The sequence below is a fragment of the Chiroxiphia lanceolata genome, chromosome 3, assembly GCF_009829145.1.
Source record: "Chiroxiphia lanceolata isolate bChiLan1 chromosome 3, bChiLan1.pri, whole genome shotgun sequence".
Lineage (NCBI taxonomy): Eukaryota > Metazoa > Chordata > Aves > Passeriformes > Pipridae > Chiroxiphia > Chiroxiphia lanceolata.
Genome location: NC_045639.1, coordinates 59,523,399 through 59,550,122, shown reverse-complemented (window position 1 = coordinate 59,550,122; position 26,724 = coordinate 59,523,399). Strand labels below are relative to the sequence as shown.

General features: G+C 37.3%; 1 protein-coding gene across 3 annotated transcripts in view; it reads left to right on the top strand.

Moving 5' to 3' along the window:
* Positions 1-26,724, top strand: part of EYA4 (EYA transcriptional coactivator and phosphatase 4) — a 151,533-nt gene that overhangs the window by 775 nt on the left and 124,034 nt on the right. For all 3 annotated transcript variants that reach the window (XR_004356066.1, XR_004356065.1, XM_032683021.1), the window contains exon 2: positions 16,906-17,007. Coding sequence is in view for 1 of the 3 variants with exons in the window: in XM_032683021.1 (XP_032538912.1) it covers positions 16,975-17,007 (33 nt within the window). In the remaining 2 variants the exon portion in view is untranslated. The remainder of the gene's footprint in view (positions 1-16,905; positions 17,008-26,724) is intronic.

Here is a 26,724-nt window from a genome sequence, read left to right as displayed (position 1 = left end):
TTAATGGCTTCACAACACTTTCCAATAGAAATTTATTCTGTATGGATAATGCTAATGGAATAAATAAATTCTAAACAAGCAATGTAATGAATAGGACAACGGTGGTTTTCCAGTTAAAATATTTCAAACAAGGTAACTAGAAATACAGCTATAGATAGTATCCTGTGGCATATTTTTAGCATCTGATGCAAGCGTTACAGTTTAACACTTTAAACTTTATGCAACTTTTGCCTTCCAGTCCTAGAATTAATGTTAAACACTGGCATTTGGTGTGGGAAAGGTACCAGTCTGTTTCCTTGATGTACTGGTGGCATTGCACGATGTCCTGTGCAATCCTTCAGTTTTAAAATTTAAACTGCTTTTTCCTTTTAAGTACAAAAGTTAATACAGAAAGAAGAAGGAAATTCCTAGAATTTCTGTGAAGTGTTCTAGGACGCAGTTATTATTTTTTTCTCTGTTATCTTTTTCCTTCTTGAAAGTAGGGAGTTTATGAACTCAGGGTAAAACAGGTCTCCCTTTTTATAAGGAGAGTTTATTCAGCATACTTCTATATTGCAGCTGCTGATCATATTTCATAGAGCTGTTAAAGTACTTAAAACCTAAAATTAGGTACTGTCCGGTAGTAAATATTTCAAATCACTCCTTGAAGAAATAGAGAGGTGGGCTTAAATAAAAAGAGACGTTTTGAAATACATCATTGAAGAAAGGTAATCTTGCTTTGCTTTTACTCAAAATAATGCATTTCCAATCTAAATCACTGATTTCAGCATAGTGTTCTTTTGTCCGTAGCTTTTGTTAATCTCCTGCATTTTTATTGTGATTTTATGTTTGCTTTATTTGATATCATAACCAGGTACTTTGTTTAAGCTATGTTTACGACGGCAACATTTGTATTAACAGGTGTTGAATTAACTTCTAACATGCCTGTATTTCCAGTGAGTGTTCTTGTGATAATAAGAACTGAAATGTAAGTTCCCTTGCTTCCTGGTGTGCGTGTTTCTGGATGGCTTTTAATTGCACTTGTATTTCCCAGATTTAAGATGAGTTAATTTACAGATTAGTATTTTTAATTTGAGGGGTGGGTGTGGGTTTATTGTGTGGTAGTTTTCTATTTGTTTTTTTGTTGAACATAGGAATAGGTTTATTTGCTCCCTATCATTCATTTTTGGTACTGTGAGGGTTTGCAGGAGGAATGCAAACACAAGGGCATCAGACTAGCAGACATCTGTCAAGTTGATCAAGTATTTTTAAAACTTTTTGGAAGTTCAGCGCTAAACTGCGTCTGGTAGCAGAAACACTCAGATGTCTTTGCTTTTTCTTTGTACTTGACAATCCAGTAGTATTTCTGCTGTCTAATGTATCTGCAGTCTTTCTGATATTTTTTGTAAAAACATGGTATTTACGGTATGCAAGTGGAAGAAGAGTTTTGATATTCGGTCGTTGATCGAAAGGTTTATAAGTAAACTTAATATGTGGGATTTTTCTTTTTTGGATTTAGATATTGCGCAAATGTGTGTTCAACTTAACCTTTTTCTGTCATTGGAAAGCGCTAATTGATCTTGCTGACCCTGACATAATAGTATAGTTTGATATTCGAAACCTTTCAGCTTTAGCATGGCCCTTTAATCACCCCTGAGATTTCAGGGCATGGTTCTACTGAAGGCATAAACTGCTGCTCTTTTAAAAATTAAATAAAAAATGGTTATTAAAAATAAATTATCTTTATAGTCTTTTAAAGACAGTAGATGTTTTACCTATCAAAGCCCTAGGGTTTATAATATACATTAAAAAAATTCTGCTTTACTTGTATGTGTTGGGTGACATTTTAGATGTTACTGTATAAACATCAGATTTTTATGAAATAATTTTTTTTGGCCAAGTCCACACTTCTGTGTTGCAGTGTTATTAAATCTGTCATTAAATCAGAAGTGGTTAAAGAAACTTGGATGTGCTTTGCAGTGCAAAAGCTCAGATAAGGAGAGTACTTATATATCAAGTAAATAATAAAATTTATTTTAACAGGCAATAAAACTCACATTTTTAGTCCACATTTTAGTTTGTAATGCTGCTAGAAAGATTGCTTTTGGGATGCCTGTAATACAGTACCTTGGCAAAAACTATGTTAAAGAAGTTTCTTCTTTTTGTCTCTAAACCTGAGAAATGTAATGAATACCTGGCTCCCTTTTTGCTGTAATGTTAAACAGTGAAAATTACTTGGATGATCATATATCCTATATTGAGATGATTGACTGGGCCGTCTCAGTCACAGGATTGTATGTAGACTAGTTATCAGACTTTTGAGTAAAATGTCAAATGCAAATGGTTGTCTGAAGAATATTAAAGTTTAAGCATATTAGTTTCAATTTGTTTAAAATTTCTTCATGTCTGAAATTTCTCCACTTCTCCGAGGGAAGATTATAATGACCAGTGATTATCTTCAGAACTGCGGAGGTCCATACACTAGGGAGACTTATTTGGTCTTAAGCTGTTAGGCTTAGGTACAAGACACTAAACTTTGAGTTAGACTGCAGTTACCATAGATTCGAAAAAGAGGAGTTTGAAGGTTTTCTGTGCCTAAATTCCTTTGGAGATCTGTGTCCTTTTCCTAGAATTAATTAAATAAATAAATACTATTTCAGTGATTTTTCACTGAGCGGCCCTCTGTAGAAGTAGTGTAGCGAGTAATGTTGCGGGGCTGTGGAGGGCAGTTCAGCTGGATGTAATTTATGTGCTGTCTCAGAAGAACTCAGTCTCTCTGGGCTGACTGAATACTGTGTCTTTACGGTTGCCTCATATTGTGGCAGGTCTATACAATTTGACTAATTTGGAGCAGCAAATTGGAAAAAAGACCTCCCAAGACAACCTACATAGAGAAGACTGATTTTGTATAGGTGATAACTTTTTAGTTATGCGTTTAAGTTAATATACACTATATCTTTTGGCAACATTAGTTACTTTTGTGATGTGACCCGGTATAAACTGACATTCCCAGCAGCGTAAAAAATTACTGCTGCCTTTCTTTTTTTAATTGGGTAGATGCAGCAAGTAACTAGTCTGCTCTTGAAACATATATCATTAAACCACAAAAATCTACATTAAACCTGAAGGGTCTGATTTAGACCACAAAAGTAAAAAAATAATAGAGAATTTGCAATTTTTCAAATAATTCTCCTCTATGACTATGTGTATGTAACTACTGAAATCAATGCTGATGCTTGAGGTAATTGGAAACTTAACTTGATGTTTTGTGCCAGATCCTTAGCTGTTGCAAATTGGAGTAGGAATGCTGAAATTACTGGAGTGGTCTCACATTATGCCAGATGAGTATCTAGTCCTCTATTTTTAGTGCAGTCTGATTTTTTTTATGGGGAATTGCAATATACATTATATGTGAGAGATCACATGCACAGGGAAGTGATCCTGCAATACTTAGGAAAAAAAACCCAAAGGAACAATAAGCATAAATGTCCAAAATATATATTTATTTTCTTCCATTTTAGCATATTTTCATACTCCTGCATAAGAATATTTTTTTTTGGTAGCATTTTATAAATGACCAGAGAGATGCCTTTTACAGTAATTGTATTCCTGAAAATTATGCAGTTAGAAATATTGTTAGTTGTATTCTTTTAATTCTCTTCAGGCAACTTTGTTGCCCATGGAAATAAATACTCCAGTTGTGCTTATTCAGAGGCATTTGGTGAAGGCCAAGCATATTCAATGAAAGGCATGAAGTCTGTTTACTATATTAAATCCCATCTAGATGTTCGTTTTTATTTACTGTAGTATGTTTCCAGAACATCACAGAAAATGAAGTTCACCTTACTCCCAAGAGAGAGCAGCTAAACCAACCTCTGTACACTTCAGTTTAAGCATCCTGACATCATGCTATATGTGAGGTTTTTCTTCCAGCTCTTCTGAGTGTCCCAGCATAGACATGATTTCACAAAACCAGGCACCCCCCAGGGAGATTATGCACATTTCCTCTGCCAAGTTCTAGCAGTGCAACTCAGACTCAACCTAACATTTCTGTTCTGGTCTTAACACAGAGGACTGGGGAGCTGGGAACCAATAGGGCTGAATAGTATAGAGGTTTTACAAATGCAATAATTATATTCTGGGAAAGGGTCTTGAAAATAAAACTTCCTGTTAGCCCAAGGCAAGATTGGGACTGTGGTGGGTTTTTCAAATGGAAAGATTAAAGTACTTTTCCACTCAGCCACCTATTTTTATGTTTATTGTAATCTGTCATGGCAGGAAGAGCTGGTGTAATGTTCATATTAATTTTATTCAGTTGATTGCCTGTTCAGGGAAGCAATTTTTACGTTCAAAGCACCAAGTCCTGAGCTCACTGTTCAGCAGTATGTCTGGGAGTCATCTGCAATAGGAGGTCTTTCAACTAAAATGGCCAGATGATGTGTTTCATAGTAATTTCTGGTAGCTAGTTAGCTATGATTCAGCTTGGTTTCCAATTTTCTGTTTAAAGGATAGTCTAATTTCTCCAAGGACTAGGTAAGTAGTCAAATTTTTGTCATAAAACAAATGAAGTGGAAGGGTTTGTTCCCTGGTAGTTGTGAAACTGTCCAACTTCTTGAGGTCTTGCTTAGATCTGCAATGAATGAAGTCCGGGATTAGAATAGCAGCTTCAGAGATGCTGTCAAATCGGGACGAAGTCTGCAACAGTTTGATTGTAAGGTCGGTAGGAAGAGGTCCAACATTTTGCTCTTTTTTTACCTCATTTTCCAGGAGTATTGGTTCACTTAAGTGTCAACAGTAGTAACCTTATGTGTGACTAACCATATCTCAAGTTCTACTTCCATTTGGTTTGTGTGGTAGAGGACAGAAAAGTATGAATCTATGGTTTTACATTTGGTGGCAGTGCTTCTAAAGCAGTCCCTTAACCCGCCTCTGCTGGCCACTCGTTCAGGTTGGATCTGTTCCTTGCTGTGGTTCACAAACAGCTGTGCTGGCAACGAGGCAAAGGTCGGAATGAGTGGCAGCACCCATGCTGCTGAGCCTGGCAGCGGTGCTGCAGAAATAGCTGCACAGTCTCCGTTACCTAATCTGCCACCTCTGTTAACTGAAGTGCAGGGTCAAGTCTGCAGGGTAGGCGGAATTTTTAAGAACAAAAACATTGTCTACAAAAATGATCCCTTGATCTTCAGTCGAAAGGTTCTATTGATGTTGGGGTTTTTAACTAAAATTGAAATAACTGCAAATAATTTGCAGATATATGTGCAGGTTAAAACAATAGGGAAAGTATTGAAGCCTTTGGAGGGGACAGCTATGATTTTCTCAAAGGAAGGCAGGAGCTCAGACATGATACCAGATGACAGAACTCTTCCGGATCTTTGCACTGCTGTCCAAAAGCTGGGCTTGCAGGAGACAGGCGGAGCATAACCTCACTAGAGGTAGAATGTCACTACCAAGGGCTGCAGCGCTCGTGACAGGCTGTATTCTTTTACCACTATTCCTGGGGAAAGAAGTGTAATAATTTCTCAGAAGTGGCCATTACTTAGCTGTCACTGTAGACAAGTGCCTAATTTATGGCATCTGTATTTTTTTATTAGCCTCTACTGTCACAAAGTATTAACTTACATGCTGTCACGTTCCAAATGCCTTTTTTTATGTTGTTCCCATATAACACTGAAATATGCATACTATACTGCATCACGGGTTTATGAACACTGAAGCGTGCCAAACCAGGGATATTATTTTTGATGTGAGTACAAGTTTGATTTCCAAAGATAAGTGTAGTGATGTAATAAAGTTCTCTAAGGGTTTTGAGTTGACATGATTTTTTGATTGATAAACTTGAAGGATACAAAATCAACTTGGCATAAGTGAAATGGATTAAACAGCAAATGAAAGTATAGATTTCACAAATACTTTTTAACAAGTCTTTAAAGAGAATGCTATTACAAAGAGTTTTTTTCAGGGGCTAGTCATCAAATCAAAACCTAGTTGTTATTTTACCTGTGACAGAAAGATTAGTAAGTACTACAAGAAGTAATACCCTTGATTAGAACAATTGCTGACCTAATAAAAGAGATTTTTCTTCTTACAAACTTCCTTGTACTTCTGTTGCTAGACTGTAATGCCTACAGTACTGCTACTACAAAGACTGAGGGATTGGTAAATAATGAAGAAAGCAGATTGCTAAGAGTACTCTGGCTCATTGAACAAACTGAGAGCAAGCAAACAGTATGTGCTTCACTACAAGCCAGCAGTTTATTTAAAAAAACCCAACAGCTGGAGGCCATAGCAAATCATCATGATGGTATCATAGGCAAAAAAGGAGTAGTAATTTAAACAAAGTACTCTACAGAGTAAGAGAGGTTACTTTACCTATGTGGATAGTGTGGGTGCAGCTACTACTGCAAAGCCTTCCTTAGCCTTAGAAAGGAAGCTTGAAAAACTGGAGAAGTTTCAGATATAAGACCAGAGGAGTAATTAAACAATTGGAAAATGTGTCTTCCAGGGGATGAACAAATTTTAGTTTACTAAAGGAGAATGTTGCATAGTTTGATCATAGCTAGTAAATATGTAAATGGGGGAAGGAAAATATGGTAAGGAATCTATTGTCAAAGCAATTGTTATAATTAAAATCTGAGAATACCTGTTTTTCACAATTACTTTGTGTGGCACATTTGCTTCTGGCTCATAGTAAAAGAGACTCTCCTGTAGGATGGTGAGCTGTTCGATGGATTTCATGACATTTCCATCTCCTTTGGGGACTGCTGATGAGCCAGGAACTGCAATGAGTGCAGACAGCTCATGTAAGGATCAACAGCATAAACATGTAGACTATACAGCACTTCTGGTATGGAGCTTAGCATTTTCTTTGTGCTGGACAAAGGTGATACACAGAAAATTTTCTACTTTTCATTCATTGTGTTCTGATGCTTTCAGTTTAACTTGATGGCTGTGGTGCAGCGTTGTTAGGCTTGATGAGTAATAATTGTCATTCTGTTCTGTCAGAAACCACCTGAGCTGCGTGCTGGCACCAGCAGGAGTTCCGTATTCTGGGACAATTCTGCATTAACACTTTTTGTTTTCCATTGTTCATGGAATGAGAAAGGAACACTGTCTCAAATGCAACATTTAGTTGGCTATTGTCAACTTTAGTTAAGAAAAACATTGCATTTCTTCTACCGAACAATAACCAAAGTACCCATGTTTCTTTTTGGTGGCTTTACTTTTCTATTTTTTTTCTGACATTTCAAAATGTTCCATTAAAGAACTGTAAGTGAAACACTTGCAGTAACAGGAATGGCAGCTGCTGGGCAATGACGCTGACAGCTAAAAAGGATGGGCAGACTGCACACTTCCTCCTTCGTCAGGATGTTTCTAGGAATCCTAGCAAGTATTTGAACTTCTTCAGTAGCATATTCGTACTGCATATTCATACTGTTGAATACACTCTTCAAGCTATGGCATGAAAAAACAAATAGGATGTGTAGATATCATGCTGTCATGGCTTTCGTGATATCATGTGCTTGGATTCTTTGAGTTATTTTTTACAGCCTTGTAAAACTGCTGTTTGCTTTTACGTAGAGGATGTGCTTTTGAGGGAGAGGAAATAATATTTTCAAGTCTGCACTGTCTCTTTAAATATTCTGGCTAACCAAGTATAGCCTTTTTCTTTCTGTTTTCAATGGCTTCTTTATAAAGGACTGAAGTGTTTTATTTGGTTTGTTTACAGGTATTTTCTACAACAAAAGGGAAGGAAATTGTCTCAGAAATTAACCAAAATATACTTCATAGTAAAACCCCAAATCCTTTCCCCTAAAAAATCTAGTTGTTCAAAGCATTGAAACGACCAGCTAGTAGCATCTTTGCATTACTTGTTTGTTGGTGTTTTTTCCCCTGGGAAGCATTCTTCATTTTGGTAAGGATTATGTAGGTTTCATGGGTTTGAAAACACTGTGTTTAATTTGTTTGCAAATCAATTTCTCCTTATTTTCAGGGGAACACAGTGGGATTCTAGATTAGATTTGTGTACAAATCCAGGCCAGAAACTGTCTCAGCATTTGTTTTATTTATTTGTATCTGGAATAATTGGTAATTGATTAATCTGGAATGAGACAGAAGAGGTCTATGTGCCTTATCTAAGCATGAGTGAAGAGGTCCCTCACAGTTGGGAAGTCCCCAAGCATCAGTGGATTTGCAGCTCTGGTTTCAATCTCAACAATTTTATGATATGTTGTGCAATGTTAGGATAAGGGAGATATTGCTGAGTTTATAATTCTATATTCTGAAATTCTGAAAGTAATCCTTCTTATTTGTTGCACAGGTGTGGAATGGAAGTGGTAGGAAGAGTAGGGCAGTCAGTCTTACTCATATTTGGGTGCCTGTAAAGTTGTTACTCAGTTTCGCAAGAGATGAATGCTGCACCAAAGTGTTATTTTACCTAAACTCTGTGAGATACAGTGCTTGCAGTTGTTTACCAGGAAGTCTTTCTGTTTTGCTCTTTTCCCACTTGTTTTGTTGTATGATGATAGTAGGACAGCAGGCAGATTGTCATAGGCTTTTTCTGTTTCTTACCTGATTTACATACCTACGTGTTGCAGGGACCTCATGGTCTGCGTTGCTCTGCTTTTTTGTCTTGATGCCTGCTTTTGACTGGCACCAAATGGTTTTGTGGTAGTGTGACCTGTTTCTAAGTTAGAAGTGTCTGATGCAGAGTGGGAGTAGCACCTTAATTTTTCTTGGATAAAATCTCCACAGATACCACACAAGCAATGCCATTCTCCAGGAAAATCAGTTCAAGGAAGCAAACTACACTAAACTGACAATTATACAAACATTCACTGAAGACCATACAGAATTCGCAAGACTGTGTGTAACAAAGCAACTTGCATGAAAGCCAATTATTTAATGTAAATTTTGAGGACTTTTCAGTGTATTATCGTTTGGTGGGATGAATCATGTCCATTTTGATTACTGTATTTAATGTCTGGCACGAATTCACATGCTCAGAAAAGAAAATGGAAATAATAAAATTATGTCCTGGTTATAGATGTGTAATTTTTCAGGGGAGGGAGAAGGTAAAAGGAATCTAGATGAGCCCAGAACTGTATATGCGTGATGGGTGTTGTCTCTGACTAGGTCATACTGTCAGGGTGGCTTTGTTTGACTTCTTAACTGTTCATGGTATTTAAAATGTGTTAGTCATTTGCTCTCCTTTCAAGTTAGCTATAAATAATAATACTTCTTACTGCTTTTCTACTAAAGAATTGTTTTTATTAGTGTTGACACTCCTTTCAAGAAAACATAGCACTTGTATAAGATAAAACACCAAAGCAAACAAAGCTAAAAATTATTTAACATAAATACATATAAATTAGTTCTAAAATTAGAACTATATCAAGTTCTATATATAGAACTTGATATATATCAAGTTGATATATATCAAGCAATTGCTTTTCTGAGATTATGATGAGAGACAAGTTTTCATTCTGCCTTACAGCATAAGAAAGCTGACATCTTCTCTTTTTACCAAAGCATGGACAGTGATCTCCAGCTTTTAGAAAGCCCTAAGATTATAATTTTGTTTATTTTCACAGAATTATTGGGATTGGAAGGGGCCTCTGGACATCCAGTCCAACGCCCTGCCAAGACAGGGTCACCTAGAGCAGGTTACATAGGAACACATCAGGTGGTTTTGAATGTCTCCAGAGAGGCAGATTCCATGACCTCCCTGGCAGCCTGTTCCAGTGTTCTGCCACCCTCAAGGTAAAGAATTTCTTCCTCATGTGGAAGTATAACCCCTTGTGTTTTAGTTTATGGCCATTGCTCCTTGTCCTGTCACTAGGTACCACCAAAAAGAGTCTGGCACCGTCCTTCTGACACCTCCCTTTGAGATATTTATATGCGTTGATGAGGCCCCTTCTCAGTCTTCCCCAGAGTAAACAGTCCTAGCTCCCTTAGTCTCTCCTAATAAGAGAGATGCTCTAGACCCCTAATCACCTTTGTGGCCCTCCTCTGGACCCTCTTCAGTAGTTCCTTGTCTTTCTTGTGCTGAGGAACCCAGAACTGGACACACTATTCCAGATGGGGCATCACTAGGGCCAAGTAGAGAGGGAGGATCACCTCCCTTGACCTGCTGGCCACACTCTTCCTAATGCACCTGAGGATACTATTGGCCCTCCTGGCCACAAGGGCACACTGCTGGCTCATGGTCAACTTGTAATCCGCCAATACTCCCAGGTCCTCAGCAGAGCTGTTCTCTAGTAGATCAGCTGTACTGGTACTTGGGGTTATTCCTCCCCAGGTGTGCAGGACCCTACACTTGCCTTTATTGAACCTCATTAGGTTTCTCTGCCCAATTTCCCATCCTATCAAGTTCCCACTGAATGGCAGCACAGCCTTCAGGTGTATCAGCCACTCCTTCCAATTTCGTGTCATCAACAAACTTGCTGAGTGTGCATTCTATCCCTTCATCCAGGTCATTGACAAACAAGTTGAATAAGATTGGATTCAGTATTGAACCCTGGGGAGCACTGCTGACTACAGGCCTCCAACAGGATTCTGCTCTGCTCATCACGACCCTCTGAACTCTGCCATTCAGCCAGTTCTTGATCCACCTCTTGTCCTTTCATCTGAGTTTACCTATGAAAGTGTTATGGGAGACAGTGTCAAAAGCCTTGCTGAAGTCAGGGTAGATAACAGTAGACAAGATCCACTGTCTCCCCTCGTTGATCCATCCTACCATGTCATCACAGAAGTCTATCAGATTAGTCAAGCATGATTTCCCCTTGCTGAACCCATGCTGACCACTTGTTGATGACTTCCAGAATGACCTGTTCCATCACCTTTCCAGGGATGAAGGTAAGGCTAACTGGTAGTTTCCCAGGTCTTCCTTCTTGCCCTTTTTTGAAGGTGGGAGTAACATTGGCCTTCCGTTAGTCATCAGGCACCTCTCCCCTTCTCCATGATTTTTCAAAAATGATGGAGAGCGGCAGAGCAACATCATCTACCAGCTCCCTCACCACTCATGGGTGCACCCTGTCAGGACCCATAGATTTATGGGTGTTAAGTCTGCCTAGCTGATCTCTAACCCAACCCTCTACTACCAGGGGGAAGCCTTCCTTTCTCCAACCTTTTTCTCTTACCTCAGAGGTCTGGGATTCCTGAGGGCTGACCTCAGCAGCGAAGACTGAGGCAAAGAAGGCATTCAGTAATTCTACCTTCTCTGTGTCTTCCATTATCAGGATACCCATCTGATTTAGCAGCAGCCCTGTATTTTCCCTAATCTTCCTTTTGCTGCTGATATACTTGTAGAAGCCCTTCTTGTAGTCCTTGATGTCCTTTGCCAGACTTAATTCCAAGTGGGTCTTGGCCTTCCTTGTTGCATCTCTGCATACTCTGACGATGTTCCTACAGTCCTCCAATGTAGCCTGTCCCTTTTTCCACATCTCTTAAATTCTTCCTTGAGTTGGAGATTTTCTAGGACCTCCCTGCTTATCCATACTGGTTTCCTGCATCCTTTGCCTCATTTCTTCATCATGGGGCATACACTGGTCTTGAGCTTGGAGAAAGTGGTGCTAATGACCAGCTCTCTTGGACTGCCTTCTCTTCTAAAACCTTATCCCATGGCATTCCTCTAAGCAGGTCCCTAAAGAGGCCAAAGTTAGCTCTCTGGATGTTTAGGATTCTAGTCCTGCTTACTCTTTTGCTTCCCCCGGGCAGGATCCTGAATTCCACCATCTCATGGTTGCTATAGCCAAGGCTGCCCCCAACCTTTACATCTTTCCTTGTTGGATCCTCCATCACTTGCATCAAAAAGTTATCTTCAATAATCTGCAGGAACTTCTGGACTGTGTATGCCAGGCCATGTTGTCCCTGCAGCAAATACCAGGGTGGTTGAAGTGCCCCAGAAGAACCAGGGCCTATGGCTGTGAGTATTTTCAGTTGCCCATAGAAAGCCTCATCAACTTCCTCCTCCTGATCAGGTGGCCTATAGTAAACACTGATTTTAAAAGTGTTAAATTAGTACATTTTTCTTATCAATTTGCCTGCTAATATTTTTACTTGAGTTTTGAAGAAAGCTAGATTATAAAGCACATCAATCTCCTTTCTCATCTGGGGCATGGTTCTTTCTTTTTCAAATGTGATAGTATTAGGGACTGATAAAGTGGTATGCTTTTACTGTCCAAAATCCAGTTTTGTACTGTAGATACAGGCTAAGTTGAAATTCTAATAAATCAGCATTTGGTTTACTTTTCTTTTAATTTAGGTCGTATTTTATTTTTTTTTACAAGATGATGTGATATGCATGCAGACAACTAGAAGGGTGTTTTTCTATGTAAGAAATTACTGAGTGTTAAGCAGTGCCTTTTTTTTACTACACGTACCCTCTCTCCTGTTTCTTCAAAGAAATGAGTTTCCTGGAAAACAACTAGCACAAAATAATCTAATTTAGTGAGATTGCAATGTATATGCACTATTATATTGCACTGATTCTAAAGCAATTAATTTTCTCATTATCTGCCTTCTATAACCTTTCACAATGCTTCAAATGCGCTTCACACTAATTGAATGATCTGTAGAAATGGTGCAAACCCAGAGAGACTTACCTGAGGCTGTGGGACTTCAAACTCTGGAGCCTGTCCTCACTAGTTGGCACCTTATTGCTGCATGTCCTGCATACATTCAGTTGCAGCTATAAGCACTAAGTACTAGTACTATTAAAGATTTCTGAAGTAGAGCACTAGAAAACGAGAAATTGCTCTATTTGTGATCCCTTCTCACTTAACATTTTGACTCTCAACCTGTGGCTGTGACAGAAGTGAGCTCTTCTTCATGGCTGAGTGAATTGTTTTAACCACAGGAGCATCCTTTCTTTTTATACACTAGGCTTCTTGCCAACACGTTTCAAAATGTATAAAACAATACAGTAAATTTGACTAAGATCTCACAACTTCTGAACCATACTGCCAGAGCATTACATGATATTACCGCAGTAGAACTAGGGAGCATCAAATGATATAACCTCAGTAAAAATATGTGTTCTTCAGATAAATCAGAATAAAAAGAACTTGACAATGTGCACAAGGGGATTATCATGTGCAAAAAATTGTTGTGGTAGAAACTGAGGACCATCCTCCCTCACCCAGAATTTCATTTAAGAAGACCGATTCCTACTAGACAAAGAAAGGGCTTTCTTCCTAAGTTTTTGGGTTGAAGTGAAATGGGGAAAACTTTTTGGCTGATGGTCAAACTCCAGATGATGGATTCTTCTTGGAGTTCCATCTCTCCATCTGGCTGGCTGGAGGGCCTGAAGCAGCCTCTGAAATACTCTTGAGAAGTGTCAAGTGCTTTAAGGCTGTTTTTTATGTGTGAGTCCCCAGGCTTCACATTCTGTCTTGAGCTTGTGAAAGTTGCGGCACTAGATCACATTAGGCATCCCATAGAAAGTGACATTACATCAGTCACCTGATTATTTGTTGGAATCCTAATTTTCTGAAGAAATCACTACAAGGGGAAAGATCAGGTCCTTGCTGTATTACACTTTCAGTCATTTATAAAGTAGAATGCAGCAGATCCTCAAGTAGCTTTTTATTTTCTTTAACTTATGGGTGTATCTCTGAGAGGAAACACATGTTTCTTCTCATGGTCAAGTCCTGGAAGTTGCAGTTTAAATTTGATGAAGTGTTTTATTCCCCTAGATAAAAATAAATAAATAAAAAATTAGATTTAAATGCATTTGTTGTTGAGGAAACTCAAGAATCCTCCTAATTAAGACATTTCTTAGAAAAGTAAAATTTTTATCTGGGAGCATAAAACACTTCATCAGTTTTAAAACCACATCTGCAAGAACTGTATCAAGAGGAGAAACAGGCATTTTTCTTTATTCTGGCTTGTCTGTGTATTTAAGACTTTTAACAACAATTTAAAAAATATTTAAAGCCAGCTAGAAACACTTGCAATATAATAGGGATAAGAGTGCCCTTCCTCCCTCTGTTTTTAATCTGGTTCTCTTGATGGAATAAACGACAAGGTTGAATTGGTAACTGGATTATTGCCTCATAAAACAGCACGAGGTTACTATTATCCTTTAATTTTATATCTTTATTAGGGAGTAATGTTGGTCTTATTTAAATCACTGACTTCTCTAATGGTTTTTCTCTTTTACAAATTTATGAAACTAAACCCTAAAGGATTTGGTCTAAGTGCAGTTGGCATAACTGCCATTATAAAAATCTTTGTGTTAGCAGTTGGTTATAATCAGCTGCTTTAACTGGGCTCAAAATGTAGCAGGATTTAGCTGTTGATAGGTAGAATAATGCTGATAAAATATTAATGCTGAATTTTATTTTAAAAAGCTGAATTTCCAATAAGAGCATTTGAATTTTGAGCCAGCATGAAGATGAACAACAGTGCTCTCGAAACTGTATAATTTAGCATGTTCGTGCAAAGGATATATTTAACACATTGTGTGTTTCTGCTAAGATTAAAAAAAGCTTGTCTTTGTCTTGCAATTCAGTAAAGTAACATTGGAAACTGTTGAAAGCTAGTCTTTTTTAGAAGGTGACTAATACAAGTGGCATATTTAATGATGCATTCCAGTGAATACATCCACCTGAATTTTGGGACACAACACATACCGTGGGTGAGTCATTGGCAGTCCTTAATAGGAAAAACTGTTGGATTGGTGTCATCAGGATGTATTTAAGATATCAATACACTTTGTTCTTTAAGGAAAAATGTGGCATACATCTGTTGATTTCAGTGTGCTTTGGTTAAGGTCATGATCAATAAGAAAAGAAACACAAATATGGATCTGTCTGTTATGGTATGGCTCTGTAATTGAGTTATAGTTGAGTTTTACACAGGAAGTGAATGATCTGTCACCTTCAGTGGCTGACTGACAGAATTGGAGCATTTACTGTTTGAATGCAAGGCAGGTACTGACTTTTCAGTCAGTATTAGTCAAATAATTTGTTCTGAGTTTTCTATTTTCATTGTTTATTTCTGCAGACAATCTTACAATGCAATAACATGCACATACTTCAAACTGTAAATTAGACTAGATTTTATATTTAAGTTATTGATGCAACATTTTGGTATTGGTTATAAAAATTCAGCTCTGTGTTTGGATTCTTCCTTTGACAGGGACTGCTGCAGGCAATGCCATGTAGAGCTGCTTTCTCTTAAAATATCCATTGTTCCTAGTAGGTTCCTTTCTGAAATTTGTATACAGTGGGTGTTTTAAAGAAGCCTTTCAATTCTCCTTTTGTCTTAAATTGAACAAAGGCTGAAGAAGATTTTACAAATACAAGAGTGTGGGCTCCACATTGATCAAAAAACATGGGAAGTGGTTACAGTTTGGGTGAAGGCATCATGGGTGAAGACAAGTCTTGTAACCTTCTGAAACTGGAAAAACAGGAATTATTTTCAGCTCTATGATATGGTGAAATACATACAACATTATTTTCTTGCAATTGGTCTTTTCCTTATGTAACATCATGGCAAAAATTAATGAAATCTGAATGAAAATAATTTAGAAACTTAGACAAGAGGGAAGACAGGAAGATTTAGTTTGGGGGAAGGAAAAATCCAGGTGAGACTGAAAGGAAAGTAGTTTGGGGCTGTGCATTTGTGCGTGTTCTGGAAAATATCTGATGCAAAAACAATGAATTTTTTAGAGTTATGTTTTGGGGAGTAAATGGAGGTATGGCACTTAAGTGACACTTGAGATTAAGAGAGCGGGTATTCACAGGGCAGCGCAGGACTGCGGGTGAGAATATGTAGGTGCTATGGCTTGTTTCATGTATATTCCATAGCTCTGGTTCCTTTCAAATGTTGTGCCTGTGTCAATAGAGCTGTACTTTGTTTAACCTCGGAAAAATAGTGGTTGCATTTATGCAGGGTGGAGGTAGCAAAACGTATAAGTGCTTGCTGGTCAGAATATAACAGAGGTCCATAATATGTTTATGTTATTGGGTATACTTCCAGATAATGGTTTCTTGTGTGCCTTGTTGATAAACAAATTCAGGTAATGTTGATAAGCAAATCCAGGATGTTTGGGTTCCTTAATGTATGTGTTTACATATGGTTATTTATTTTTTCTTTTAAATGTAACATTAACTTTGACTAATAATATAATGATTATTGCATATATGAAATATCCCTGGCACTTTTTTTTTTTGTTCTAAATGATGCAAATTTGCATAACTCCAAAATAGATCTTTTCTGAGAATGGAGACTGTAATACAATTGTGTGGCTTTATAGTTAAGGTTAACCTAATGATACGTGGGCAGAACTCTTAGGATTTTCCTACTGAAGAGCTCAGTATTTGATGAGAGTGACTCACCCTATTAGAGAAGTCATAGACACAGCAGATAATTAGGGTAATTTCTGTTATTTAGCACTTTGTAGGGACCTGCTTGTTATAAACCGCTTTGTGTACTTTATTTAATCCTAAAGGAATTTAATGAACCTCAGAGAGGGGACTTCATGCTGATGATTGCATAATGACTTGTTTTTCTGCCAGACTCTTAATGACTGAGAGTTTATCATTAAATGTGTTAAGCACTTCTGTTCTATAACTCTTTTTCTAATATGTTCTCCCAAGGGTTATAATTGATTGTCTACTTAAACAACTGCCTGTATTCAACATTTTGGTTTGTTGGTTTGTTTTCATAACTATTTTTTGTCTTGCAGAAGCCAAAGAAAAGTTCCTGTTTCTGTTTGTGTATTTTAGATAATTCCCAAAATAATACTCAAGGTGTTGAAGCACTTTACATGAAATTAGTCTTCATATAAATCAGTGAGAACTTTGCTGAAGATTTTAGTGAAACCACAACCTCAGTTAGGGGGTTTGTTTATTGCAGATTTGCCTTAGAAATGAGGACCCTAGACTAAGGTGTCAATTTTTTATCTTCTTTTTAATTTAGACTACTGAGCTGTAAATTAAAGGGAAGATAATTTCTACTCGTGGAGGAAAAGAAACGCGAATAACCTCAATGGAAGACTCTCAGGATCTAAGTGAACAGTCAGTGAGTACAAATGTTGATAAACATGGATGGAGGGGAATAAATTGAACTCTGTTCAAGTTGTGTGAAGGGACTTGGGATTTGAAAATGATAGTAAGATCTGGAGAAAGGTTCTGAGCTTTTAGTTTGAAACCTTCTCTTAGTTCATACATTAAATAAGTGGTTTTAATCGTTTTTACCTGTTGAAAGGTACAAGATCATTGCTATATAGGATTTTGCAGAACTAGAATTGTTGGAGAGATACAATAAAGGTATAGGGGAAAAATAAAATGTTATGAACTTGCACAGTGCTATGCCTTGTTCAAATAATTTCATCAAAATGTATATCCATAGTGATCTGTCAGTTTTGCCAAAGCAAGAGTTACCAAAATCACAAACAAGATACTTCAGATGGTCAGACTGTGGTAGACGACATATATTAATTGTTTCAGGATTCTCTTGGATTTCAAGGGAATTGTGAGAATTGGCAGTGTATCTCTCTGTTTCATGTCAGAGAGAGATTCCCCTTGTCATTGATGACAGATCTGTGAGAAATGGGGTGGACATTTCTTCTCCTTTTTCCTTTCTTATTTCTCCTTTCCTTTAAGGATGTGGTCTCCAGACTTCCTTACTGCCAGACTGAGGTTCTGAGGAGACAGTAGGCTCCAAGCAAATTTAAAGTTATCTGGGCTTGCCATCCACAGTATTGGCTTTGTTTTTAGTATCTTAATTTCTTAATGTTTCTTACTGGTCACAGTAGGGGCACATTTTGCAAGTACCATGATCCCTATGAAGTCTAATGTACTAAAGATCAACAAAGGGATTTCATATTTCTATTTCTGATATGCTGAAAGAGGTTATTATGTAATAAACTAGTTTTAATATATATATTTTTATAACAGAGACTTTTATGGGTAACACAAGTTCAAGGAAGTGGGAAAACCTGCATGTATTTCTAAAATGTCAGTAATAATCTTTCATAAGGAGTACTTTGCTCCTGACTGGATAGCTCCTATCTGAGACTTTATCTTGGACTAGAGTTTTATTGCTGATTTTAAGTGGTACAGAACTGGAAAGTCTTAACAGTATTGTAAGTCCCCATGGTGGCACTGCTTGGGACAGCTGCACATATTTAAATTGTTTTAGAGCATGTAAAAGCTACATGGCTTCATAATTTAATAAAGTTTTATAAAGGTCATAAAAGATTAGGCAGAAGTTCATGTCTTGCAGTCTGTGAAACAATTGTTCTGTGGAGTATACATGGTGCAGTTATTAATAAGAAGTAGATGAGCCAGTTTAGCTTAGTGCAAAAATGTCTTTTCATAGTAGTTTAAATGTTTTTGCAGCGCTGGATGCCTGATAAATGCATATTTTAGTAGCTATTTTACTACCTCATCATAGTATAATTTCTGTAGTATTTCTCATAATTACTACATATCTTTATGATAATGCATGAAAACAGTCTTGCAGATTAGAAGTTGAGGTGAAATCTGTGCTGTGTTGCATATGGAGGCAGGATCTTCTGGCTTTATACTGTTGTTAGTGTCACAGAAAATTGTGATTCAAGACAAATTTATTCTTCTTACTCTTCACTAACAGTGACAGAACTTCGGGGTAGTGGATGGGAGAGCCACTTCATCACTCCCTTCATCCAGGTCTATACTGAGACTTAAGATCTCGCCAAGATGTTGGGTACTGTCCTGGGAGAAGGAATTGTGCTGTGAGGCCCATCTGCCTAGAGTAGGCACTGACCCTTCATTTCCCAACTTCAGAAGCTGTTTTGCTATTATATCATGGTTAAACTCCTCTTGCAGCCAATTTTTAAAAGAGAAAATAGTGTTTCTGGCTTAGTTCCTTAAAAGCCACAGGGCGTATCTGTGGACTAGAGATTCCAGGTAGAAGGGGGCGTTCTGAAGATGAGGCTTTGGTGCTTTAGGCTCTAGGAAGGTATCAGATGTAAATCCTTCAAGTCTTCTGCTTGAAGTGTAGCTGTAGTGTTTTGTACTGGTTAATGGTTACTGGGTAGCTCTAGGCAGTTTGTGTTTATCAGGCAGAATTTCTGGTTTTTGACATGTTTGGGGAGGATAAGTACTTCATTCCAGCTTCAATATTCCTCTTAGGGAGGTAAGTGCATAAGGTTTAGATAATGAAAATTCATGGAGCATAAGGATGTAGTGTATTAGATTATGCGAATAAGCATGAATGTAAGATCTGTGCTCAAACTTGTGCTGGCAGCTTGCCTCGAATAGTCTAGTCCTTGGTTACTTGAAAGACTGCCTTTCTCTGTAAGTGGGATAGGTGAGAAGGTGCTTGCTGTTGGATGGTACGTTTGATGGACAGTTGAGGTTTTTTGAATAGAGATATACTTTATTGAATTAATTTCCCTGGGCATTCTGTTAAAGAGTCTTTCACCCTTGGGAAAGGAGGCCAGGCATACTTACTTTGTACAGTGAACAAGGTTAATTTTTAAATTTAATTGCCTTAAAAAAGAGGAACTTTTGCTAATTTCTGCAAGTGTATCATCCTCCTGCAGCATGATATACTGTTTTGTAGCTTTTATTCTGACAGACTTCTCCATAAGTTTGAGATCACTATTATTATTTTAATGCAAGTTTTTGCTGTTTACTCTGTCTTCTGTTCTTTTAAAATGCACTAATAGGAAATGAATTGTTCTATGATTCCTATCCTGAAAGTATATCGCAGCATCCCTGTAGCTATATGAGAAATAAACTCTTACCCTTTTGTCTCAGGGCAGTGACTGGATGACCACATGTCGCTTCAGATACCTAAGTGCACCTCTGTTCTCTGAGCCTCTAAAGAATTGTGTTTGACTGAATTGAGCAGCTGCTGTTTTCTGAGATGCCAGCTTGAGTAGATGTATTATATATACCACTTAATGCATTATGTCATTAATTTATTTATTTTTCCTGTTTTTGTTTCTGATAAATTCCTTGCTTCTGCTATGTTTTAAATTGTTATGCTTCTGGCTGACCAGAAGTCAGTCGACTTGCCTAATTGTACTGTAGAGCCTCTATACCCAGAAAACTGATGTTTTTCCTTCACCTTTTCCCATGTGGCAGAGGTGGGGGAATCAAGCCTTAAACTAGCTCGTGCAGTGACCAAAAGAGTCAGAATCAGAGTAGAGTTTGTTATACTTTGGTTTTCCTGTCTTTACTCACAAGTGCATAGGTAAATAACTCTGTTTTGAAGATCAGTGAGAAAATAATTCAAGCTACTAGCTGACACAGAGCAGAGCTGGGATCCTTCAGGTGCAGCTGAGATCCAGAAGATCCCTGCAGCTGGCATGGAGTGGTCTGGGTCGTACCATCGTGGTACTGTACTTCTAGGGTGGGTGCGTGTCCTAAAAATCTCACAACTCTCTTTTTCTTTCCAGTTCAGATGCAGAATATACTTGTATGACCATGCATAAGAAGGAAATTTTCTTTTCATTGATAGGAAGGCTCAGTTTTCATTCATAATGAAAAAGAAGAAAACAGTAAGAGAGATATTTCACAGACAGAAGAAATTAACCAAATGGTCCTCTTCATATTCTGGTGAGAGGTCTGTGACTAAGTGCAGGGTACTATTTAGCAAGTAAAAGAATACTTTAAACCACATACATTTGTTTTACATGGACAGATGTAGCTAGGTAGAAACATAGTTTTAATAACTGTGTATGCCATAGACTGTATGCACACTACATTAAAAAAAAAGTAGAAGGTATAAGAAAATACATCACCTTTTATTTTACTATTATTGCTTCCTTCAAAAAAAGCTGATTTTTTTCTAAATGCTAACTAGAAATACTTTTTTATCAAAAGATGCATGTTAAAAGTTCTTCTACTTAGTTTTGAAATGGGAGAGAAGGAAATTTTGCAGATCTTGTCTTTATGAACAATCTAGCAATAGGGAGACAAAAGCTTTTTAAGACTGGTCTTGGAGATGGCTAATAAAATGGGAAATGTTTAGCACCTAAATAGTCCTCTCATGTGCCTTGGTATAGCAAACACATACAGGATTTTGAGAACTACAATTTTACAATCTTATTTTATTCTCTTCTAGTTGTCACTTGTTGTTCAGTCTGTATTAGTAGAAGAAAAAGAATTTGGCTGCTAACTTGCTAGTTTAGGATTTCAAAGGGCCTTATTAGAAACTGGTGTAATTTCATCCCCTGGCCCTTTTATATAACAGCATGCATATTTAGATTACTTCATTTTAACCTAGAATTAAACAATAGATTGCAGTGCTGTAGGACAGGACACTAGCAGATGTGAGGCTAAACCTGAATGAACAGGTTTTCATTTTTGTGACGTTTGGACAATCATCCCCATTGTGCCCTGGGTAAGTTATTTGTTTTTTATCAGATTATGCAGACTGTTATATCTGTTACTTGTATTTATGGCCCACTTGGAGCTGGACAATCCCTGGCAACCTTTTCAGACAGTGTTTGCCCATTTTCGTTTTGTTTTAATGTGTGAAGCTGTCAGATGTGATCCCTTTGCAGATCAGTTTTCAGCTGTAGCTACTTCTCTGTCACACAAGCGCTGTACTTGCAGCATTTAATCTTACCCCCGTCCAGGGTGGGCAGCTTGCTTGCACCCCAGGAACTTCAGCTGAAGCTCATTTCAGTGAAATGAAAATTAGTTTAAACTTTTAAACTGAGTTTTAAATGTTCTGTTTAATTGTTCTGTATCACAGCATAGCATGTTATGGTTCGTATCTCTGTGATATCAATATCTGTAAGACTTGGAATATTACAGGCATTTAATCTTGTCATATTAGCAATGTTGGTTGAAAGAGATCTCTGGAAGTTAACTAGTGTAGCTTCTGAAGTGCTGGCAGTATGCACAAATATTTTACTTATAAAAGCAAAGAACTGTATCAGTAATATCAGTAAGTGAAAAAATTACGGGTTTAATAAAAAAAGAAAAAAGTTTCCGTAACAAATGGTTACTTGTTTTTAATTGGAATCAATCATTGAAGAAAAATTCCGTAACTCGAAGTCAGCTGTAATAGAAAGTAATAGAAAACCAGCATGTCTTTTCAAACGTGTATTTCAGAGCATTTTTGAGAGTTGCTTAGATATTTTATTACCTCCTTTCTATAGACACAGTAACTGTCACAGAGAGATGGCTTGCCATAGAGGATCCAAAATCAGCCATTATGAATTACAGTAGATCAAGAATAAAGTGTAATATCATAATTCCTTGTCTCCCATCTAGTAAGAGTTTGAGGTAGAAACATCACTGTTGTTCTCTCTCAGCTGCAAGACCTTTATATATGGCATAACAACCTCTGTGAACACATACTGGTTTTTTTCTAATTACTTTGCCCTCTACTACTTCAGCATTCTGTCATTTCTGTACAATAATCTACCAGTGCTAAATTTGAAGCTGCTTTTTCCAAACTGCATTAGTGGTTGTATATACATTTTATTTCTCCAGTTTATCAAATGGGATAGACTAAATGAGACAACACTCAGAAGCAGATAATGCATTTTGACATGCAGAATAAACTGAACTGATTTGTGTTTTGTATGAATTGTATATCATTGGAGAAATAATTTGGTATTGGTCAAAGATACAATCTCCAGTGTTGGCATATGTGTCATTTTCCCCCTGAATTAATTAAAATTATGATTTGAAAGCTCTTTATTTAAAAGCTAAGTAGACAATCTCCTAAATATTCATCCAAGAATGATATCCATGGCTTCTAACGTTGCAAGATGAGATGAAAAGAGGGGTTGGCAAACAAACAGAAATGTTCCTGTCATTGTCACAGTCACGTCTCCTCTGGTTCAGCACTCCACTTGTCTGCTGGAAGATGTTACCAAGTCAGTTTCAGAAATTTAAATGGAAAGGCATTGTATGGGCTGTATTTAATAACAAGGAAAACCAATAAAAGAAAGTGTTCTGCTGTCACGTACTGTCCTTGGAATGCTGACAAGGACTGACACATAACTTCTATATAGTTGTTGTGATTGGTATTTCTGGCTCCAGAGAGGTCCCAGACTAGAATTTTAGGGATAAAACTACTTGGAAAATTGCTACTGCCATAAGCTATGTGAACTTCCCTCAAGGTAGATATACCATCTTCTGCACAGGGGGCTCTGGAGTTTCTGGAGCACAAAATTCTTTATTACTAGTGATGTTATAGCTCTGATGCTATATGGATATCAGAGGTGACTTCTATATTATAACTGATAATACCACTAGAAAAAATAAGGGAAAAAAATTGCAGGTGCAAAAAACTTTTCAAGGCCTGCAACTGGGCCAACTTAGACCTTCTTTGAATCTTCAACAAGAACCTGTTCACTTTAGAAAAGGTTTTTACATATGCATGTATACATAAGACTTGGAACATATGAGTCAGTCTAATAAAAGTATTACCTCTCTCTATAAATGGTACTTCTTTCTGTTAAAACACCAGAGTCTGACAGACACATTCCAAGCTCTGCAGATGAATTTTTCTTGTAAGATATGATGCTCGTTCAAGCATTTAAAATGCCAAATTTATAAGTGCTGTATTTTTAGTTTATTTCAATATTGTATTTTAACTTAGAATTACTCACAACGTTTCCAAAGATGTCTATGTCAGTCCTATCTGTGAATGCAAAATGAAAATACAATAGTTTATTTAGGAGAGTGATCATACATCAGCTTAGGCTTCTGTTTTTACAGTGTCCAGGTGAAGTTAGCATGTCCAGAAGCAGTTTCCTCTTCAGTAAGAAGGGGTTGGGGTTTTGTAATGCACACAAAATATTGGACAGTATGACAGTATAATAATTTTCTCTAGCCTTTTCATTTTGTAAGGCTAAAAGCCTAGTGTCTTCATGCCTATTAAATGACTGTGTACATTTTCACATGAAAAGCATGGATTACACTGAATATATATTTGGGTTATACTCATTTGATGATTGTAAAAAGTCCAGATGCAGCAATGTGCTGAAGAATGTGTGGGACTTAAGTGATTAAGCCCACTAAAATCAATGGTATTTCTCATGTGCTTTAAGTTAGGCATGTGCTTAAATACTTTTCTGGAAAGGACTTGGAAATACAGTACAAAATAAAAGCAATAATTTCAGAAATATTTTATTAGCAGATACTTCTGAATGATTTGCAGCTATGGCTAATATTTATTCAGCATCATATAACAGTCATGGTTTCTTTCTTCTCCTTATAGAACTTTTCTCTGAGCTCTACCTCAGTATCCAAGTGGCTGACTTGCAAGTCAACTTGTATTAAAAAAGAGAAGAATGACAGGCAAAAGTGTTTAAATAATTTTTAAATAATAAAATGACACTAGACAAAAAATCTATTTCATATTTTATAAAGTATGTCTTAAACACATTGAGCACATGCAGACCCATTAAACCACAGTCACATCCTTGTCCTCTTACATTCGGTTAAATCTTTAGCAATGTAAAGGAGTAAAAGCTAAAAGCATTGAAATATTATGGCTACAGTGAATGAAAATAGTTCTGCCATAACTTAAGGCAGAATTTATCCCAGAGGATACCATTGAAGAAACAATGTGAAACTCATGTTGTTTCTTTCTTTCTTTCTTTATTAATTAATGAAATGATTTTTTGGAAGATTGGTTCATCATCATTAGGCAACCCCTAATGATAGATGAGAATATTTTCACTATAACATCCTTTGCCTCGTATCAGCACTTGGACTTCAGCAGCGATCGTGCTTTAGTCAAAGAGGTTCCACCAACCCAAATATGAAGTAGCTTTGCTGCAGCTGAGAAACCTAGAGTTTTGTGTTGGAGTGTTACTCTTACAAAGGCATCATCTAGGTGAGAAACTGAGGTTGTTTCAGCCAAGACCGGAGCTGACTGAACAAACCTTTTCTTAAATGTGACAGCACACCTAGTTTATCATATCTCTCCCTTTCTTTTTCTGTATATGTTTACAGCAGAGGAATAAAATTTAACTGACCTTGATTTTTTTTTTTTTTTTTTTTGGTACTGGAAGTAGTGATTAATGGGATTTCTGTCATGAAAAAAACGTCTTTTTTAGTGCAGATCTTGAGTTGTTCTGTTTCTATGAAACCATATTTGACTTTAAATTTTTAGTCTTTGGTCCTGGGCCACATGAAATTTTTCTTTATGTGATTGAGTCGAAGTATACCAGAGCAGGAGCTAAAGCAAACATCACTTATTTCTGTAATGAAAAAGAATATTTTTCTTATTTCAGTTAGCAATGCTGTTAAAAAATGACACAAGTTTTCAAGTTTCAGTTTGTCACGCAGTCACCTTCCCTGTGGGACTACTAGCAGCTTGTAGTGAAATGCACTGGGCTGCCACCTGAGTTTATTTGGGACTTATGTAGTAAACACGCACAGCTTGGGAACCTCATGTTGCTGGACATGGCAGTGTAGATAATAAATTCCTTCTATTAAAAAGTCAAACTATGGTTGTAGTTCAGAAAACACTAGTGAGTAGTCTATGCTTTAACTATTTTCCAGGGATTCTTTTTACTGACTCTGAGCAAATAGGATTTGTGCATTTACCAGCCCAGATAGAATTAAGTGTGAGAAAGACCTTATGGTGATCCTCATAGTGGCCCTTGAGCAGTTAGAAAAACCTCTGCTTGTTTTTTTTCCGCCCATTCAAAGATTCTTACTCTGCTGTTAAAAATTCTTCCAGCAGCCTGTGCCTTGGGTGCATCATGTCGCTTCCCAGCAGTTCAGGCATTTGCTTGAGTAGAATAGGCTGTAATTTCCTCTTCTCCTTTTTATCTTGTTTTCTTTCAGATATGAAATAAACTCGATAGCATGACAATTTTTGAAACAGTGAAATTAAAATAATTCTGTAATGAAATCTGTGGAGTATTTCTATCATTCAGTGGGTTTTACCATCAGAGGGAGCAATGTGTTCTATACTTAACAGACTTAGTTATCTTGGTATCCTCTGTTTAACTTCCATCACTGTTAAATGCACTTCCATAAACAGCCTGGCAGGTATTGGCCTTGAGGGACCCTGATGCATTACGGGCATCCAAGCTTCACTTGCTTGCCTGTTGGCTACCATGGGCCGTTCCAGGATGCTTTTAATCTCACTTATTTCATGAACCGGATTCACTCAAGCCTTCACTGCGTTAGACACTGGAGCCTCTGTTCTCAGGGAAGTATGGCACACAGAAAGAGTGAATGCTGTGTACAGTCAGTCAGATCCTCTATGCAACTTATGTTCAGGAGCTTAAACTCAACTACGGTTTCTGTTTCTAGTGCACACACTGAGCTACCAGTTATCATCTTCCATTACGTATCTATTATCTGCTTTTCAAAAGATTAGTTACACAGACTAAGCTCAAGTCATTAGCACATTCACGTGTTCAACTTATGCTAAATAATCTTAAGGGCTGTATATTTATTTATTTATTTCTCTATGTACTTTTTCTTCCATGTAGTTGTAGTGCTTGTTGTAGTAGTGCTAGAACTTTGACGGGCTACAGACATCCAGACATCCTGCTGTTCATCACAGATTATCCTGTTATCAAACTGTTTGTCTGTAATGTTCTCAAATTCATTGTCCAAGTTAAACACCTTCGATAATGAGTTTTCGTGGGTTTTTAGCACTTCAGTGTAAAACTTGTAGCCTCTGTAATATGGCACCTGCACCTAGAATTTTCATAAAAATGAAACTTATATTATCCCCTCATCCTGTAGCTTTGAAGGTGCAAGGGCCCTCATATCATCAGTTTGTTGTTTCAAATGACAATTTAAACCATAC